This window comes from Protopterus annectens, chromosome 1.part2, assembly GCF_019279795.1.
Source record: "Protopterus annectens isolate FY-2018-M chromosome 1.part2, PAN1.0, whole genome shotgun sequence".
NCBI classification, from domain to species: domain Eukaryota; kingdom Metazoa; phylum Chordata; order Ceratodontiformes; family Protopteridae; genus Protopterus; species Protopterus annectens.
Window position 1 is genome coordinate 529877722 of NC_056727.1, and position 20824 is coordinate 529898545.

The 20824-nt window shown below is 42.2% G+C and overlaps 1 protein-coding gene across 4 annotated transcripts in view; it reads left to right on the forward strand.

The window, feature by feature from the left end:
* Positions 1-20824, forward strand: part of DHX57 (DExH-box helicase 57) — a 2066546-nt gene that overhangs the window by 1916532 nt on the left and 129190 nt on the right. For all 4 annotated transcript variants that reach the window (XM_044057412.1, XM_044057439.1, XM_044057430.1 and 1 more), the window contains one exon: positions 1720-1854. In XM_044057412.1, coding sequence (XP_043913347.1) covers positions 1720-1854 — 135 coding nt within the window. The remainder of the gene's footprint in view (positions 1-1719; positions 1855-20824) is intronic.

Here is a 20824-nt window from a genome sequence, read left to right on the forward strand (position 1 = left end):
TTCTGGGAAGTAGGCTATTCTCCCCATCCAGTTTCGCATTCCCTTACACAGATTTTAGAAAATCCTTCCTAGGACTGCTGTATGATCATATAATTGACTTGCTTTATGTGAAGGAAAAATGATGTATGTGGAGTGGAATTATGGAGGGCCAACAGTGAAAATAAGGGCCCAAAAATGTTGTTAAGAAGAAGTAAAGGTTTGTGTGAAAAATTTTATGCAGTCTCAGATTTTTTTTTGTAAAATATTTAAATATGTATTATTCAACATAATGAATAACATTAGGTTAATTTAGATTAACATAACCAGCATTAATGCTAACAATCTTTTGAGTTTTCATAGGAAGATCACATCTGACTAATTGTATCACCTTTCTCAAGTCTGCACCCCCTTCTTTGTATCAGGATTTTTCTAAATGTTATTCAGCTATCTTGTGGCAAGGAGTCAAAAGCCTTTATTTATGTTCTCATTGCTATAGGAACACTTGTTAAGTCCTTAAGGAATTATTTGCATATTACCAACATACATCCTTCAAATTAGATGTAATGTATTACACACTGAAGACTCAATCTGGTTTGCCAGGGACTTTTTTGATTTTGTCTATTTAGTATTTCTATGTAACCTTTTTACTTATTTCATTGGTATATTTTGTTACACTGACTTAGACATGAATGTTACTTTATGGGTTAAGTCACTGTTTACATAGTATACATGGTAGTAAAACTATTTATCCACAGTGGCAGATTTTGTCTTTTGGCCTTCATTGTTTACTGTTTGTCTAGCAAATCCCCTAGTAAGTTATTCGACCTTGAAGATAGGCTGAGTGCATTAAAACAAACATGCATTAGCAATGACTGCATTAAAAGTATACAATGTAATCCTGATCTTATGATTTATTTGCCATTTGTTGGACTGAAGTTCATTACTAGTAATTGTATGCATTTTGGTTATTAATAAACCAGGAAACATATGTAGTAAAGTGCTGCATGTTAAGTGTGTGAGAGAGATGCAGACACACTGGTTATTAAATCTTTTAGTTCACTCCAGTAACATAATGATGAAATGTCATGTTACAGCTAATATTCTCAATATATTACAAATAGACCAAAATAATTTAATAGCATTACACAGATAATTTAAAAGGAGTTATGTTGTTAATTACGTATCACTTTCTGTATTTTACTGTTTGCTTTGGATAATGTTAGAAATTAACATAATATGAGAAGAAAACTGTGAGTATAGCAAAATTAAAGTCTGGCATACACAGCTATGTGAGTTTGATCTGGATTTACTGTACAGCATCTAGGGACTGTTTATATTTTCTTAAAAAATTATAACTTAATCATGGCCGTTACGTTACACACAAAACATCAAGCGACTACTACGAGAATACTCCTTTAAAAGAATACAATGACTGGCACTGTTAATTAAAATTTGTTACACAGTGTTTAATCTTAAGAGCTAATTGTTTGGGGGTTGGGGTTGACTCTGAGTTTACTTGTTATCTTTATTGATAGTATAGATTACTGTGAATGGAGTATTTTATCCCTGAGCTCATACTCAGACAGGGAAACTGATGAACTATGGTCCTACTTTTCTCTTTGTAGCTCGGGTGAAGTTTGTGTCACAAATTCTCATATGGTAAAGATGGTGAATGCAAATCACTGAATGCTTTAGATTTTGTGCACTGTTGATGCCAGTTTTCTATTGTTCATTGTACAGGTATCTACTCCGGATGATAAATATCAACAAACAAGTACAGGTGCTGTAAAGACACAACCAAAAGCAGCAGAACTGAGATTTATCACAAGAAATGATGGCTTTGTTTATCTCCATCCTTCCTCTGTGAACTTCCAGGTAGGCTATTTTTACTCTAATAGCTGAGATGAACCATTTATATTAGCCGTGTTCCCTTTTTCAGTTCACATATGATGTATGGAGAGACTATGACTTAATATTTCCTAATGTAATAAATACGGTGTTTGTTTACAGTTTACATTATCACTGAGTATTGTTGGTGCAACATTTCTTGTTAATACAGTAAAACTATTTTTCTTTGTTAGAAATATAAGAGCTTTCAACATCTTTAAGATTTTCAGACAAAACTGAATATTGTAAATGAACAATATTAAGAGAGATGTCAAGAAGCTGTACTCAATTATCCCACAGCAAGTGAGCTAAAATAAAAGAAAACTGAACCACCGTAACAGGTACAAGCATGCAAAATCTGAAGGTAATGCTACTCAATGCTAGAAGTCTAAACCTCAAAATGCACTCTCTCAAGGCACTCCTAAAAATGGAGAATATCGATATCTGTGCAGTAACTGAGACCTGGTTCAAGGCTCCAGAGAGCACCCCTGCAATACCAGGCTACAACTCTTACCACACTTTTCGGCCACCAAACCAGGACCGAAACACTAAAGGTGGAGGAGTGTCAATATTCACCAAGGATATTCACACCACCAGGCTAGTTGGCCAACACAATGTGTCTGAAATTCTCCAAGTGCAACTAACACTAGGTAAGACTGCAATCCAAATTGTAGCTTGCTCCATACCCCAAAATTCTCACTACACCTTTCTAAACATACTGGAAAATATTAAGATAGAACCAAACACCCTAATACTGGGTGATTTTAACTACCCTGCCATTAACTGGGAAAACTACTCATGTCCCAACACCTTTGAACGGTTCTTGGAATTCATAAATTCCAATGCCCTGGATCAACTAATCCATAGTCCCACCAGGGGCTCCAATATCCTAGACCTGGTCATTACCAACATGGGAAATCAATGCTCCATACCTATGGTCACCCCCTCGTTAGTCAGGTCTGACCATAAGCTAATCACCCTTAACATCCACATCCCACCCCCACCCCCCAGTAAAGAAACCACCATAAAAAACTTCTCCAAAGCCAACTTCATACTACTCAAGTCAGAAGTGACAAACTTCATAACACCCATGCAGACGGGAACTGAAAGTTCAACTGCTGAATCCTACACTAAGGCACTGTACGAGCACATCCACTCATGCATGAATCGTGCCATCCCAAACAGAACCAAAATGCTCTCATCCAAAAAAAGGAAGCCAATCTGGTGGTCCCCTGCCATAAACAAACTTTGCAACAAAAGGAAGAAACTTTTGCAGAAAAGAAGAAAATCCCAGGATGCAAAAAACTCCCTTACTAGCCTCAGTAAGAAACTGAGATGCCTCATAAAATCCTCCAAAGCTAGTTACGAAAATAAAATTGCCAAAGATTCCAAAGACAACCACAAAGCATTCTATAACTATGTCAAGAATCTAAATGGCAATGCTCAGATCTGCTCTGAGCTAAAACAGAATGGCATTAAATATACTGATCCAAAGGATATTGCCAATATCCTGGCAGATCGATTCAGTGCCAACTTCACCCCTCTCACCCCTAAATGGCCCATCTCAATACCGAAGATTGCCAAATTCCAGTAATAACGGCCACACAGGTACAAAACGCACTCTCTAAAGCCAAGAATACAGCATCCATGGGACCAGATGACATCCCGGGCTGTGTACTACATGAACTACAATATGAACTGGCACCTCACCTAAGTGTCATGTTTAATCATAGCCTCACCTCAGGTTTCGTGCCCACTGAGTGGCTCAGAGCTACAGTTATCCCAATCCACAAGGGGGGATCCACCTTGGATCCCGGAAACTACTGTCCCATCAGTCTGACAAGCCTTATCTGCAAGGCCATGGAGCGTATTATCATGGAACTTATAAACAAAGACATTGGCAACCTTCAAACACTGGACCCCACCCAGCTTGGGTTTGTGAAGGGCCGATTTTGTCTCCTGAACCTGATTGACTTCTTTGAATCAGTCTCCAGAGCCATGGACAAGGCTAAGGTGGTCCACACAGCCTATCTAGACCTTGCCAAGGCCTTTGACACCATCCCCCACTCTGGAATCATAGATAAACTTACTAAGTTGGGCATTAATCCCCATGTCACCCAATGGGTTGCTAAATGGCTTACTGATAGAACCCACACTGCAAAAGTAGTCGACTCCAAATCCAGCTCCAGACAAGTGACAAGTGGAGTACCTCAGGGTTCAGTCCTGGGGCCGCTCTTGTTTGGCATCTACTTCTCTGAAGTACAGGTCAACACTAAGGGACTCTGGCTAACAAAGTTTGCAGATGACTGCAAACTGGGAGCCATTATTGAATCCCCAAATGATGTGGATACTCTACAAAAGGGCCTTACAGAAACAGATGCTTGGTGCCAGAGCCATGGGCTCAAGCTCAATGCCAAGAAATGTATTGTTATCCCTTTGGGAAAAAACATGTATCCATGAATTACCATATAGGTGGCAGTACACTAAACACAGAAAGTGTGATAAGAGACTTAGGGACACAGGTGGACAGTGGTCTCACCTTCGATAACCACATCGCCACAACAGTCAGGAAATCCTTCTATGTGGCACACCTCATCACGAAGGGCTTTTCATCCAGAAAAAAGGAGGTCATTGTCCCACTGTACTCATCCCTCATTAGACCCATTATAGAATACAACGCCCCATTTGGTATGTATCTCTCAAGACATCTGCAACAACTGGAAAGGCCTCAGAAATACCTCACTAAAAGAATCACAGGCCTAAAGCAGATGCCCTACGCTGACCGCCTTAAAAAACTCTAGCTATACTCTGTCGCATATCGTCTACTCAGAGGCGATCTCTGCTTAACATACAAGGCCATGTCAAACCCAGAGCTGTTGGACATGCTACACTTAAAGAAATCCCAATCCCTCAGAGCTACACACTCCAGGGATCTAAACCTTGTCATCACAATAAACAAAACATGCTGGAGGGATAGGTTCCTGACCCAGAGACTCCCCAGACTCTGGAATAGATTGCCCATACATGTCAAGCATAGTGCCTCTTTGGACCTCTTCAAGAGGAACCTTGACGATTGGATGGGAGAAAGGAAATTCACCCCAGGGATCACGTCAGTCGCCCTGCTAGACAGAGGTCCAGGAAAGTAAATAATGTGGGATGAAATAGCCAGGGAATTGTTATGGCTAGGCTTGTATAGGCCCTAGGGCTGATAGCCTAGTACCAACCTATGAACCTATGAACCTATAAGAAATAAACACAAATGATGTTCTTCAGCAAATCTGGTGCTTTTAGTAGTGCAGCTTCATATATTTTCAAAGAGGAAGAAAATGAGTTCTTGCATGTTTCTGGGAGTGGGTTAGGGTTGGATGGATGTTTCTAATCAAGAAAGAAATGTGGCAGGTCTTTCTGGATTTCTGAGGATACCCATGTATGTAGTTAGTATTAAATAGGCAAGCACATAAAGTGCAACAAAAGAAGTTTCTGCCCTTTTGGTGCTAAGAATCGGGTATAACGCAAAGACTCAGAAAGAGTCTGAAATATTTTAAACTACTTTTAGTGAGAATGTTCTGTATGTAGAGCACATATGTAGCCAGATTTGGATGTTCTAGTGAAGTACTGCTATGAGTACAGTCTTATTTGTCTTATAGAACCTATGTTGTCAGAGTTCAGAGTTAATGCCTATTGCTCTTCTACATTTCCTCAAATATCCATTTTTTCACATCCTCTTTTTTCACATTGTTCTTAGCATTCTTGTGTATATAAACTTTTATTGTTGATTATTAATTCATTCTGGTGATGGCCACCCTATTCATAAACACTGTACACATTGGCATGCAAACTCTTTGTTTGTACACAAAATGGACGCTGTTACAGTTCACACTTATAGTATGTGTAAAGTAGCCCCATTTCTTTGCAAGCTATACACCAGCTCCCATCATGTCATTCTTGTATTGTGCTTTTTTTTTTTTTATTTCACGGTGATGTTCTTCATGTTTCACTGTTGCAGTCATTACATTTGGGTTATCTGCCTGCAGGTAGCCCTCAGCCGGCCTGAATATCAAAGTCTTGGATCCCTGCATCGGATGTTGTCCCTTCTTCCATGACGTCAGGTCGTCAGGGGTATAAAACATACAGCCAATGCCATTACATCAGTCTTTCTTGCCACGCGGTGCCCGAAGCAAGCAGTTCACAAGTGCCGGTCGGCCAACTCCTGAAATTTTAATTTTCGAGTTTCAAAACCAAAGTCTTCAAGAAAGCTAAGTACCCCGATGTCAGTAAAAGTTAACAATTGTATTACCTGTGGAAAGCAAATACCTCATAAAGATTTTCATTCGTACTGCATTCCTTGCTTAGGCCCAGACCACAACATCACTCACTGTTGGTTTTGTGCCTTATTCAACCCCAAACTATTCGTCGTCGGTTTATTTTTGCTGCAAGTTATTTTGGTACTCGGTTTAACTATCCAGAAATGGCTTTGGTAAGCCATCCAACTGCTGACATTCCAAAAAAACGTAAAGCTAAAGACAGAGACAGACCACATAGGTCCAAAGCTGCCGACAACGCTTCAGTTCGCCGGTACTCAGTGAGGCACTTTCGCAGCTCCTGATACCCACTACTTCAGATTCGCAGGCCTCTACTGAGACCCATTCGGAGTCCGGTATGCTGCAAGATGCTTCTTCGACCATGGAACCTGCGGATGTCTCTACCTTGGATGGGTCCAGAGCCACTGTGCAGGCACCAGCTTCTGAGGGTGTATTCAGGCCTACTGACTTGCATTTCAAACCGACGCCATCTTCTACTTTAAGGCCTACAACTCGACCCACGCCTAGAAAACCGACGTCCAAACTGCATGGTCAGGCCCATATGCCTAAAAAACAAATGATAAGAATGGCTGTAGACCTTTACTTTAATTGGGGGAAGCGAGCCTTCACCCTATAAGAGACCTAGAACTGATTTTCCTTCTGATTCTTCTGATCAGGATTCTGAAATTTCCGTTCTTTTGATTACCAGGATTTGCCCTTATCTACCTATGAGGATTCTGATGCAGAGGACTCCATTCCCTCTGCTTCCCCTCCAGAAGATTTTTCTTTTGGTGAAACCTTGCACACTCTTAGGGAGCATTTCCGCTGAGAAAACCAGGATTACTCTGACTCCAAAAAGAGGCTTAGGGAATTCTTACTCCTTCCTCAACACAGACCTTTAGCTATCCCTCCTGTCCTGGACATTGTAGATGCTTTCTTGGAATATAGCCTGGCCCCAGACACTTTACCTCCAGCTCCCAGGAAACCTGACAGGTATTACAGAGTACCTGACTCTCATAAGTTCCTCTTCAAAAATCCTACTGCGGACCCAGAGATCATTTCCCCAGGGACCTAAAGGCATTAAGGCTACTACTGCCAAAAACCTTACTCCCTCTGATAGAGATTCCAGGGCCTTGGACAGATGGGGTAAGAAGGTATACACTTCTGCTACTTTGGCCATTAGGGTCTTAAACTGCCAGTTTCATATGTTAAAGTATCAGCAGCATATTATGGGACTACTTAAACAAAAATTGATGTTGATTCCTGACTGTGCTGAAAAAAAAGATTTACAGGATTTAATGCATTCTTCTGAACAAGTTGGTAAACATATTTTGCAGTGTGGTTTTGACTTTTTAGAAGCATCTTGCAGGGCTGCTGTCACTGGGTCTGTTCTTAGAAGGCATGCTTGGCTTAAGGAGCAAACATTGCCAGATCATGTTGAAGCTAAATTACTGGATGCTCCCTTAAATCAAGACCACCTGTTTGGTAAAAAAGCAGAAGTAGTCCTTAAAAAGATGGAGGAAAAAGCTAAATCTATACAAACTGTTAAAAGATTTCCTGCAAGTACAGCCTCCCCGATTTAGTAGGCATTGGCCTTCTAAGAATTGGTCCTTTCCTGTCTCATCCAGGCCTTCTCAGTCCAAACCCAGGAACAGCAGACCACCTAGGCTACAGTCTCAATGTACTCACAGGCCTAAGCAGTGGGGGGCTCCCACTTCCAAAGCTGGAAGTAGTAAGATACCCCCCCTATGGAAAAATGTCACAATGACTTAACCGTAAACCTTCCAAGCCCTGCTCAGCTGCCTGCTCCCTTAGGGGGAAAGATCACCAGGCATGCAAAAAACTGGGAACTCATTACCCAGGACAAATGGGTTTTAAATATAGTTTTCCAAGGATACAGATTCCACTTCCACACCTTACCAACCCCAAACGGTTGTCCAGGCCTACCCCCAAATCAGTGGCCAGAGGCTCAACAGCAGGTTCTCTCTCTTCTAAGTATCAGGGCTATTCAGCCTGTCCCAGCAGAAGAAAGGGGACAAGGTTTTTACTCAAGACTTTTCCTGGTACTCAGAAAAGACAGCTGCTGGCATCCTGTCCTGGACCTCTCTACTCTAAACACCTTTTTGGTAATGCCAAAATTCAAAATGCTAACACTTCAACAGCTGCATCCTATGCTAGGCAAAGATGCCTGGTTGGCAACCTTAGACTTAAAGGAAGCTTACCTGCACATCCCAATAAGGGAATCTTGCAGGAAATACCTACGCTTCAGGGCAGGATCCATGCACTATCAGTTCTCTGCTTGGCTTATCTACTGCACCCAGGGTATTCACAAAGTGCCTAGCTCCAGTGATTGCATTTTGCAGGGAAAGAAACATTCAAATATACCCATACCTGGACGATTCTCTAATTTAGACAGAAAGCTAGGACATGCTACTAAAACATCTGGCATTTGTAAAGAAACTTCTAACCTCTCTGGGGTACACCATAAATGAAAATAAATCTCATCTAGTACCCTGCCAACAAATTGTATTCCTGGGAGCAAGCTTGAACACATCTTCCCAGATGGCTTACCTCACGCCAGTTTATTTGACAGCCTACTTCAAACTACTGGCCACAAAGACCCAGCTATCTGCAAGGAAAATCCTGCAAGCCCTGAGGTTCATGGCCTCTTGCATTCTACTAATTCCATATGCAAGACTGCATATGAGGAAACTACAATGGTATCTAAAAAGCCTATGGTGTCAGCATTCTCAGGACCTGGAATCAATGATTCCTATCATTCCTTGCATAAAGACAGAGTTCCTTTGGTGGGCAGAGGCCTACTACCACAACAAGGGGCTCCCAGTCACTCTACCCCCTGTTGCTCAAACCCTAACAACAGACGCATCAGACTATGCATGGGGGGCTCACTGGGCAGGGCATTGCATTCAGGGCAAATGGAACCAGAGTCAGATGCACCTGCATATCAATCAAAAAGAAATGTTAGCTGTACAGAATTCCCTGACAGCCTTCAAGGACCACAGTCTTCCAGGACAATTATTGGTAAAGACAGACAGCACCACTGTTATGTGGTACATAAACAAGCAGAGGGGAACCCACTCGTACCCTCTCTGCAGACTAGCCATGGCTCTGTGGAACACAGACTTGAGCTATCAAGTGCACCTGCAAGCTCAATTCCTGCCAGGCAAGCTAAATTCACTGGCAGATGACCTAAGCAGAAAGCTCATGGACCCACAAGAGTGGAAACTGGACCCAAAGATATTCCCTTTTGAGAAACAAATGAGGGAATCCAGAGATAGACCTGTTTCCCCCCCCCCCCCCCAAAACTGCTAATTGGACAAATTCTGCACAAGGACTTCCCACAGTCAAGCTTGGAAAGTGGATGCCCTGTCCTTCACCTGGAAAAGCCTCTCAGTTTATGCCTTCCCCCTCTGCCTCTCCTCTCAAAAGTTCTGCTAAAGATCAAAAAGGACAAACCAAGGACAATACTGATTGCACCAGACTGGTCATGCCAGCACTGGTACCCCCTTTTACGCAGTATGTCACTGCTGGAACCACGACACCTGTCTCAGACCCCTTACCTGCTGTCCCAGCAGGAGGGCCAGATTCTGCACCCTCAGCTTCAAACCCTGAACCTTGCAGCCTGGCTAATTCCTTGAGCTCTCCAGTAGCATCACTCAGTAAGCTGGTGCTAGATGTCATTCTGGAGGCAAGGAGGCCTAGTACTAGAAAATCCTATGCTGAAAAGTGGAAGATACTGTTCCTGGAGCCAGACGCAGGGGAAGGGCACTACGGTGCCTAGCTTAGCGCATATTCTTCAGTACTTAACAGAGATGCTCCACAAGGGCCTTTCCTTCTCATCAATTAAAATTCATGCCTCTGTCATTTCAGCACATTATAATACTGAACCACCCCTCTTCTCTCACTCCCTGCTAAAGCAATTCCTCAGAGGGGGCAGAAATTTAAGATCACCCAGGAGAGCCCCTATTCCAGCCTGGGACCTTAACTTTTTATTGGAAAAGCTCACTCTACCTCCTTTTGAGCCAACTGCAACTGCTGAGTTGAAATTCCTTTCTTGGAAAACAGCCTTCCTTCTAGCCATCACTTCAGCAAGAAGAGTGTCTGAATTACAGGCCCTTATGGCAGTGGAGCCCTTCATCATCTTCCATGCAGACAGGGTGTCCCTCAGGACCAATCCTTCCTTTATGCCCAAGGTGGTGTCTAGTGTGGCCCTTAATCAGTCCATTCATTTGCCTACTTTTTTCCCTACTCCACAGAACAAAGGAGAATGAATACTGCACTCTTTGGATGTGCACAGACAACTTAGATTTTATTTGAACAGGACTAAGCCTCTCAGAAAATCTGAACAGCTGCTAGTTGGCTTTGCTGCAGGGGCAGAGGGGAAGGCCATCTCAAAGCAAACTATTTCTTAGTGGATAGGCCATTGCATTCATTTCTGCTATATAAGCACCATGGAAAACCTACCCCACAGGGGATAAGATCACATTCCACCAGGGCTGCATCTACCTCTACAGCCTTTCTCAGAGGTGTCCCTACCAGGGACATCCTAGAAGCTGCTACCTAGAGCTCTGTACATACCTTCACCAAGCATTACCACATGCCTATTTTTTCTAACTCCAGAGCTGGTTTTGCCACTGCAATTTTGCAGGGCTTAATAGCTGGTCCTAATACTCTCTAACTTCCTCCTCCCTTCCTTAGCTTTGGGAATCAACCCAAATGTAATGACTGCAACAGTAAAACATGAAGAACATAGCACAGTTGTGTACACTTACCATAAATTTAGATGTTCATATTCACTGTTGCAGTCCTGGTTACCCTCCTTCCAGCCCCCTGACTTCTCTTGGCTATACCTTTCTTCTTGTTTGGTGTATTTGCTTTTTATTGGAGGTGTAACCTAGCATATAATTGCTTCCTATTATGGGGGCACCTGACATCTGGGACAAGAAAAACTGATGTAATGGCATCGGCTGAATGTTTTATACCCCTGACGACCTGACGTCATGGAAGAAGGGTCAGCATCCGACGCAGGGATCCAAGACTTTGATATTCAGGCAGGCTGAGGGCTACCTGCAGGCAGATAACCCAAATGTAATGACTGCAACAGTGAATACACTCGAACATCTACATTTATGGTAAGTGTACACAACTGTACTTTTCCTCATGTCTTTGATATAAAAGGCTGTCTCCATCCAGAAACAAATTAGTAAAAATAAGCATTCTGTTGTATTTTATGTTTTTCTGCATATAAACGAAGATGTTTTCAGGATCTGGGTTAATCATGTTATCTCATTTTATAGTGATTATATTTAACCACACCCAAATCATGTAATGTCAAACTTTCTTGATTGATTCTAAAACTACGATATATAGACATGCTAAAGACATGCTTCTGGAGCATTTCTCCCTGGGCTTCCGCTGAAAACAGGATCTGTAGAACCTAGTCGGACATTCCCGGTCAACAAATGTTAAATAAAAAAAAAAAAAATAAAATATATATATATATATATATATATATATATATATATATATGTATATATGTATATGTGTATGTGTGTGTTTATAAGTATATATAATTTCTTTCCTGCACTGTAACTGTCGAATAATATGAATAACATCTCTTTGCAGTTCATATTGCAAGTGTTAATACTCTGCCAAATGGCTGTATTGTGACTGAAAAAGGACTTTGGGCAGATTTTCATATTAAGACACACTGAGATGTGCAGTAGCAAGCCATACCCTTGGTCTGATGTCTGCATGGCAAACATAAAATGTAATCACCTGTACTTAAAGATCGCACTGGCAAGAAATTATGTTTCCATTTCTAAAGCTATTACCTTGTGCATCACTGTATTGGCAAAAAAATCTCTCATGCGTCCTGATTTTGCCTCATAAAACTCGTTCACAAAGAGGTTATGCAATTTAGCCCAATCCAGCTTTCTGACTATGCTAGTCCCTATGACAGGAGGTCATGTATTGCAACTTCTTTGTGCAAGAATAATGGACAAAGTCAAAAATAATGGGGGGGCAAAGATCCCACTTTTCATTGTGTGGACTTGGTATTCTGATGAAGTCAGGGTGTCTGATGAAAGTGCTTAATTTTATTAAAGGAGTGATTTTCATCATACACGGATCTGTGGTATTGCTGGCTGCCTACTTCTTTTGTGTTCTTCATAGTCTGTTTTGGTCTTGGATTACTGAAGTAAGTCACTTAAACCAAGAATAAGTCTTTCAGAATAAGGACAGACTTATAACAGAGTAAGTCACTTGCACTGAGAGCAATTCTTTTGGAATCAGGCCCTTCATTTCTCACAAAGCAATCTGTACTATGGCTGAGGCGCTTTAAGGCATCAGTAGATAAGAGCTGCCTTCCACTTTTCATCCCCATAATGGGCCTTGTCTTGGTATAACTGTAGTTGGAAATGGTTACTAATTTTTGGATATCATATTACTTTGCCCTGCAACTGACAGAATTCTGTATATTGAAGGAAGATGTAAGTAACTGTTGCTGTCTGGTTTACAGTGTTCTTGTTCAGTATATTACTTCCTTAGTTTCTACTAGTCTGAAGCAGGTACCCCTGAGATTCCGTGCTTTGAAAGAATTAAGATGTCGGTTAGTGGCACAAGATCACCATTTGTATACACACCAGAAGAAGACTAATGTAGGCTTATGGAGGAAAAATGGGTACTGCTACAGAGACTTTCCAAGTCTACTGTGTTTGTAAGCCTATCTGCAAGACATTAATTTACACATGACTTCTCCTTCAGAGATCTGTTGTTATGGTGAACATTTCATACAACTGAAACTTCTTTAAGGGGCTTGATTCTGAACTCCTTTGGAGTGATTTTGACTGCCTACAGTGTTTTTGACTGAGCAGAACATTCATAATAGCTTTAACAAGGAACCATCTGTTTAGAAGTTGTCTGCTTCATACATTTTCCTTTTGACATAGACACCCTTTTGATCGAAGTTTAATAACAGTGTAGTCAGTGAGATCAAGGCGATGTGCAAGTAGTTTTGTTCTTAGTCTGTCTGAAGGTAGTGTTCATAAAAACTGGGCCTTGTTTGACACATCTGTTCAGTAGCAGAGTTCTCTTGGGAGTTTTTCTTGCCTTTCTTCAAGTGGTGCCATTCTGAAGCTCTGAATCGCATATAGTACTTGTGCTGAAGTCTCCGGCTGCACTATCCATCACCACCACCATAACTAACTTGCTGAAAGGGATATCTACTCACTCCGAAAGAAGTGCTCATCCAAGATAACATCTCATGCTAGCAGTGGAAGAAATCATACCAGTTACCCAAATCAGAAGCTTAAACAAAAAGTCTGGATGGCAAAATTAAATGATATAAGGCAAGGACCAAGTACACTCAGCTTTGCACTTACAAACATAACATTTCAGTATGTCTTCTGGTTTACTGTGGTTGTGACATCCCCCCTCTTGGCTAGTAATCAAGGAGCCTGAATCCTCACCACTGACACTGGTGAGGGATGTTCACTTGGAACAAAGATAGATACACACAGTACATCAAGCACAATTTCTCTTAACAGCACACAAGGAACACACTCAGTCTGGGGTTTGTGTTTCTCTGTCTCTCCAAGCCCCCAGTAAGACTCCCCACTGGCATAGCTGTAGAGTTGAGTCCTCAGCCGAGTGTCCAAGCGAAGTCCTCCAACATCCTTTCTGTGAAACCAGTGCTCTGTGTCCCTACTCCAAGTAGCTTACACGCACACACTTTGAAATTTGATTTACACACACACACACACACACACACACACACACACACACACACACACACACACACCTGTGATGAAAGGCTGGCACAAATTTACTCACTGTGCTACCCTTTGCCCAGACTGTAACATAGTTACTGCCACCAGCCACTCCAAGGCCAGCTACTCTAAGGCTTTTACAAGGGTACCCAGTTATACTGAGTGAAATTAATATTAATACAAATGGTAGTGTTTGACCAATGTGGCAAGGCTCTCAGGAGTGGCCACAGTGTCACCAAATAAATACAAGTATTCTCAAAGGGTAAATATTCTATATAGGACCAGCCACAATGAAAAGTTTAAATCTATTTAATAATAAATAATAAAAGAACATGAAAATATGAAATATCTATTTACGATAAACACCCAAGTTTCAGTCACAAGAAATATTAAAAATAACACAGATGAATAGATTCACACAGATACAGAAAAACAATACTTAACTAATCTCACTATATTTTCCTGACTGATCTAAAGAATTACTATTCCATGGATGTTCATCGTGTTTCACTGTTGCAGTCATTACCATTGGGTTATCCTGCTATCAGGCTACCCGCAGTCGGCCCAAGTTCCAAAGTCTAGGTCCGGCGTCAGTTGCTGTCACCTCCTCCCTGATGACAGTGCACCAGGGGTATAAAAGATGCAACTGACGCCATTTTTTTCAGTCTTTCTTGCCCCGCGGTGCCCAAAGCAATAGCAGTTCGCAAGTGCCGGTCGGCCGACTCCTGAGATTTTCAAATTCGAATTTCAGATCCGAAGTCTTCATTAAAGCTAAGTACCCCGTTGAAACTTTTTCTTGCTCCAGACAGATGTCAGAAAAAGTTAATAATTGTATTTCTTGTGGGAAGCAAATACCTCATAAGGATTTTCATTCTTTACTGTATTCCTTGCCTAGGCTCTGACCACGACGTTGCTAGTTGTCGGTTTTGTGCTAGATTTAACCAACGCATTATTAAGCGTCGGTACGAGTTTGCATTTCATTACTTTGGCAGAAGATTCAATTATATAATTCTGTCGGACCAGCTGACTACCGGAGTTTATAAAAAGCGCAAAGAAAAAGAAAAGGACAGGCATCCGAGGTCCAAAACCGACAACGAGGCTTCCGTTAGGCCTGTCGCCGGTTCTCAGTGAGGCCCTTTCGCAGCCCCTGACGCCCGCTACCTCAAAGCCACAGGCCACTTCCGACTTCCACGTGGAGCCGACTAGGCTGCTGGAAACTCAAGGTATTGGACACTCAGAAACTATTCCCTCAGATGGGTCCGGAGCCGCTGAGCAGGCATCGGCTTCTGATGGTGTTTTCTGGCTTACACAATTATATGTAAAACCAACTTCAGCTTCAAAGGCAAAGACTAAAGCAGCTCTAAAGACAAAGAAACAAGTACAGCATTCTCCTGGACAGGCCCCCATGCCTAAAAAAACAGATGCTTAAAATGGCCGAAGACCTTATTACTTTCATCAGGGGTTCCCATCCCCCTCCTGATAAGAGGCCTAGGCAAGAGATAGAATATGAATCTTCAGATCAGGTTTCCGTTTCCTCTGATTCCTCTTCTGAACAGGAATATTCCCTTCCTCCCTATGAGGATTCTGATGCTGAAGAATCTATCCCTTCAGCCTCTACTCCTGAGGATTATTCTTTTGGGGAGACGCTGCATACTATGAGGGGAGCATTTCCACTGGGAGAGCCAAGATTACTCAAAATCCAAGAAAAGGCTCAGAGACTTTCTTTTATTGCCTCAGCACAGGCCCCTTGCTATTCTTCCTGTTTTAGACATTGTAGATGATGTATTTTCAGAGTCCGGTCTGTTTCCTGACTCTTTACCACCAGCTCCTGTTAAGCCAGACAGATACTACAGGGTTCCTGATTCACATAAATTTCTTTACAGAAACCCTGCTGCTGACCCAGAAACTATTTCTCAGGGTCCCAAGGGGGTCAAGGCTTCCACTGCAAAAAACCCTATCCCCTCTGATAGGGATTCAAGGGCCCTGGACAGATGGGGAAAAAGATTTATACTTCTGCTACCTTGGCTGTAAGAGCTTTAAATTGTCAGTTTCATATGCTTAAATATCAGCAATATCTTATGTCACTACTTAAACGGAAAATGTTGACAACTTCAGAATGTGCAGAAAACAAAGAAATGCAAGATTTATTGCATGCAGCTGAACAAGTGGGAAACCATACTTTGCAATGTGGTTTTGATTCTCTAGAGGCCTCCTGCAGGGCCGCAGTTACAGGTTCTGTCATTAGGAGGCATGTTTGGTTAAAAGAACAGAATCTACCCGATCATGTTAAAGCAAAACTATTAGATGCTCCATTACAACATGATACCTTGTTTGGTGTTAAAACAGAGGAGGTGTTGAAGAAAATGGAGGACAAAGCTAAGTCTATGCAAACAGTGAAGGATTTCTTACAGGTGCAGCCTCCCAGATTTAGCAGGAACTGGCCTACAAAGAATTGGTCCTTTCCAGTGTCAGACAGGCCACAAAGAGGCAGATACAGATGTCCCAGAGGCAGATCACAGCCCCAAGGCTCATACAGGCCTAAACAATGGGGTGCTTCTACCTCCAAAAGCGGAGAGGAAAAATCACAGCCATACAGGAAACAGTCTCAATGACTTTCCCCTGCCAGCACCAAACACTTATCTTCTGGCAGCTCCTTTGGGGGGAAAACTAGCACTTTTTTCACAAAATTGGCACATGATCACCCAGGACAAATGGGTCTTAAATATCGTATCTCAAGGCTACAGGTTCCACCTTCACACCCTGCCAAGGCCAAACGGTATGCTAGACCTGCCATGCAATCAATGGGCAGAGGCACAAAAACAAGTTTCATCTCTCATGGACATGAGAGCTATTCAGCAAGTACCACAGCAAGAGCAGGGACAAGGATTTTACTCAGGGCTATTTTTGGTACCCAGAAAGGACAAAGCCTGGAGACCAATACTGGACCTGTCTATCCTAAACACATTCCTGGATATTCCAAAATTCAAAATGTTAACTCTGCAGCAGCTTCTGCCCATGCTGGGCAAGAAGGCTTGGCTTGTAACTTTAGACCTAAAAGAGGCATACTTGCATGTCCCAATCAGACAATCATGCAGAAGATACCTCAGATTTATAGCTGGCTCAATGCACTACCAATTCTCTGCACTGCCCTTTGGCTTATCTACTGCGCCCAGGGTCTTCACAAAATGCCTGGCACCAGTAATTGCATTTTGCAGACAAAAAGGAATACAAATATATCCTTACTTGGACGACTGCCTTATTCAAGCAGAGAACAAGGACATTCTACTACAGCATCTGGCGTTTGTAAAAAGATTACTAACAGGCCTAGGGTACACAGTAAACGAAAAGAAATCAAAACTCGTACCCTCTCAAGAGATAATATTCCTGGGTGCAGGCTTAAATACAACTGTCCAGATGGCTTACCTCATGCCAGACAAACACAGACAACTGACTACTTATTTCAAAATGTTGGCAACAATGACCCAGTTATCTGCAAGAAAAATTGTGCAGGCTTTGGGCTTCATGGCATCCTGCATACTGCTAATTCCATATGCAAGACTGCATATGAGGAAACTTCAATGGTATCTAAAACATGTATGGACTCAACATTGCCACAGCCTGGAAACAATAATTACCCTCATTCCCTGCCTGCAACAGGAGTTTCGATGGTGGGCAAGAGCCTGTCACCTTAACACGGGACTGCCATTCACCTTACCCACAGCCAGGCAGACATTGACAACAGATGCATCAGATTATGCCTGGGGGGCCCATATGGCAGGAAGATGTATTCAGGGCACATGGTCCACAAGTCAAATGCGTCTACATATCAATCAAAAAGAGATGCTAGCTGTTCAGAATGCCCTGACAGCCTTCAAGGATCTTCTTCATCCAGGACAACTACTGATAAAGACGGACAATACTACAGTCATGTGGTACATAAACAAGCAGGGGGGCACGCATTCCTACCCCCTCTGCAGACTAGCCATGAACTTGTGGGACATAGCACTGACTTACCAAGTACAGCTGCAAGCACAATTTCTGCCAGGAAAGATAAATACTCTGGCAGACGAACTAAGCAGAAACCTAATGGATCCCCACGAGTGGAAACTGGATCCACAAGTCTTCAGCATGATAACAAGGAACTGGGGATGTCCGGACATAGACCTATTTGCCTCCTCTCAAAACTGCCAACTACAGAGATTCTGCACAAGGACTTATCACAAGCAAGCTTGGAAAGTGGATGCTGTATCTTTCAGCTGGAAAAACCTAACAGTATATGCCTTTCCTACTCTGCCTCTCCTCCCCAAGATACTCCTCAAGGTCAGACAAAAATGATACTGATTGCCCCAGACTGGCCCCGCCAGCACTGGTACCCAATCCTAAAGAGCTTGTCTCAATGCCCAGCTTGGACATTACCTCAAATTCCTCACTTATTGACACAACAAGATGGTCAGATACTGCACAGCCAACCCAGAACCTTAAACCTGGCAGCTTGGCGGATAATGTAGCCTTTCAAGACACACCTCTCTCTAAAGCAGTGATGGATGTTATTTTGGAGGCCAGGAGGCCTAGCACCAGAAAATCTTATGCGGAAAAATGGAAAAGATTTTGTGCTTGGAACCAGGCACAAGGTATTGACATGACTGTTCCAAATATTCCTCAGATTTTGCAATACTTAACTGAATGCTGGATAAAGGCCTTTCCTTTTCATCAATTAAAATTCATGCCTCTGCCATTTCAGCTCATTACACTATAGAACCACCTATTTTTTCTCATCCATTACTAAGGCAGTACCTCAGAGGGGCCAAAAACATAACACCTCCAAGGAGAGCACCAATACCTGCATGGGACCTCAACTATGTCTTGGAAAAACTCACACTGCCTCCATTTGAGCCAGCCTCTGCAGCTGATATAAAATTCTTATCCTGGAAAACAGCTCTGCTCCTAACAATAACCTCTGCTAGACGAGTCTCAGAGTTACAGGCACTCATGGCTGTGGAACCTTTTATCATTTTCCATCCTGACAGGGTTTCTCTAAGGAGAAACCCTACATTTATGCCTAAGGTAGTGTCCAGTGTGGCCCTTAACCAAACAATTTATTTGCCTACCTTTTACCCAAACCCACAGAATAAGGGTGAGAAACTCCTGCATTTTTTGGACATTCACAGGCAGCTACGCCTCTACTTGGACAGAACCAAAGCTTTCAGAAAGAGTGAACAACTACTAGTGACATATGCTGCAGGATCACAAGGAAAGCCCATCACAAAACAGACAATTTCAAAGTGGATTGGCCACTGCATTCATTTCTGCTATTCACAGCATGGCAAATCAGTGCCTAAGGGCATTAGGCCACATTCAACCAGAGCAGCAGCCACTTCAGCAGCCTTCCTCAGAGGAGTACCAACCAAAGACATCTTAGAGGCTGCAACTTGGAGTTCAGTGCATACTTTTACAAAGCACTATCACTTACCTCTCTACTCTAAATCCAGGGCAGGTTTTGCCACTGCAGTTCTGCAAGACCTGATAGCCTCTCCTAATCCTATTTAGCACCAGCCTCCAAACCTTAGCTTTGGGATTCAACCCAATGGTAATGACTGCAACAGTGAAACACGATGAACATAGTACAGTTGTGTACCTACCATAAATGTAGATGTTCGAGTGTATTCACTGTTGCAGTCTAGGTTACCCTCCCACCATCCCCCTTTTCCTTGCTGGGACTTATCTGTACTTCTCTATTCTATACAACCTATGTGGTGTATTTGCTTATAGATGAAGGAAAAGTTGATTTTTGTGTATGCATGCTTATTGGCATAATTTAGCCTTCCATTTTAGGGGCACCTGACATCTGGGGCAAGAAAAACTGAAGAAAATGACGTTGGCTGCATCTTTTATACCCCTGGCGCACTGACGTCAGGGAGGAGGCGACAGCAACCGACGCCGGACCTAGACTTTGGAACTTGGACCGACTGCAGGTAGCCTACCAGCAGGATAACCCAACAACAGTGAATACCTTCGAACATCTACATTTATGGTAGGTACACAACTGTACTTACTAAAGCAAGGCAAGATGAAGTGGGTGAGAGATCCTTCTTTGTCAGGTTACAAAAACAGAGTGCTCTGAGATTTCAGTCTCATCTAGTGTTAAAACATCCTTTTTGTGCTGGATTACAGAATGACATTACATACATCTGGTAATCTTTCTCCTGGGTCCCATACTCTCCCCCTTTACTAGAAACTGAACCAGAATCTTGCTCATGTGTTACCATACACACAGATAGAGCTTTGCTAAGATGTGTTGCAGCTTCTATAAGTCATAAAACAATTTCAAACTTCCACCCTTCCAGAGTAGAAATTAGTTCACTCCCAAGGACAATACAGAAGGTTTCCTAATACAGACATTTTGTCTCTGGTTGCATCGAGACCTGTGAAATACAATCTTTATGACTAAATTATGTAATTTAATTTCAGGATATTTTTCTAAAAGTTAGCTAAGTCTGAGCTTAACCTCTTCTCTTCCAGTATCCTCTGTTACAATATTAACTTCAGCTGTTATAATGCAGTTTGACATACAGGTACATTTCTTTTATCTGTCCAGCAGTACCTACTGTTGGTACATTTGTTTTAACAGAAACAGCTTTACAAATACATTTTCAACACAAGCACCTGTATAAATCAGATTGATATACAAATAACATATAATTTTATGCTGGCATATGTTACACATTCACTGCTCTACTTATTCTGGCATAGCTGGCAATACCTCATAACATCCCAGTGAACATTTATGATCCTAAGTATTGTTTTTACTTCCTTCTGATCTCAGTATAGTCTGACACTTCTAAAAATTAAACAGTCACATTAGATGCA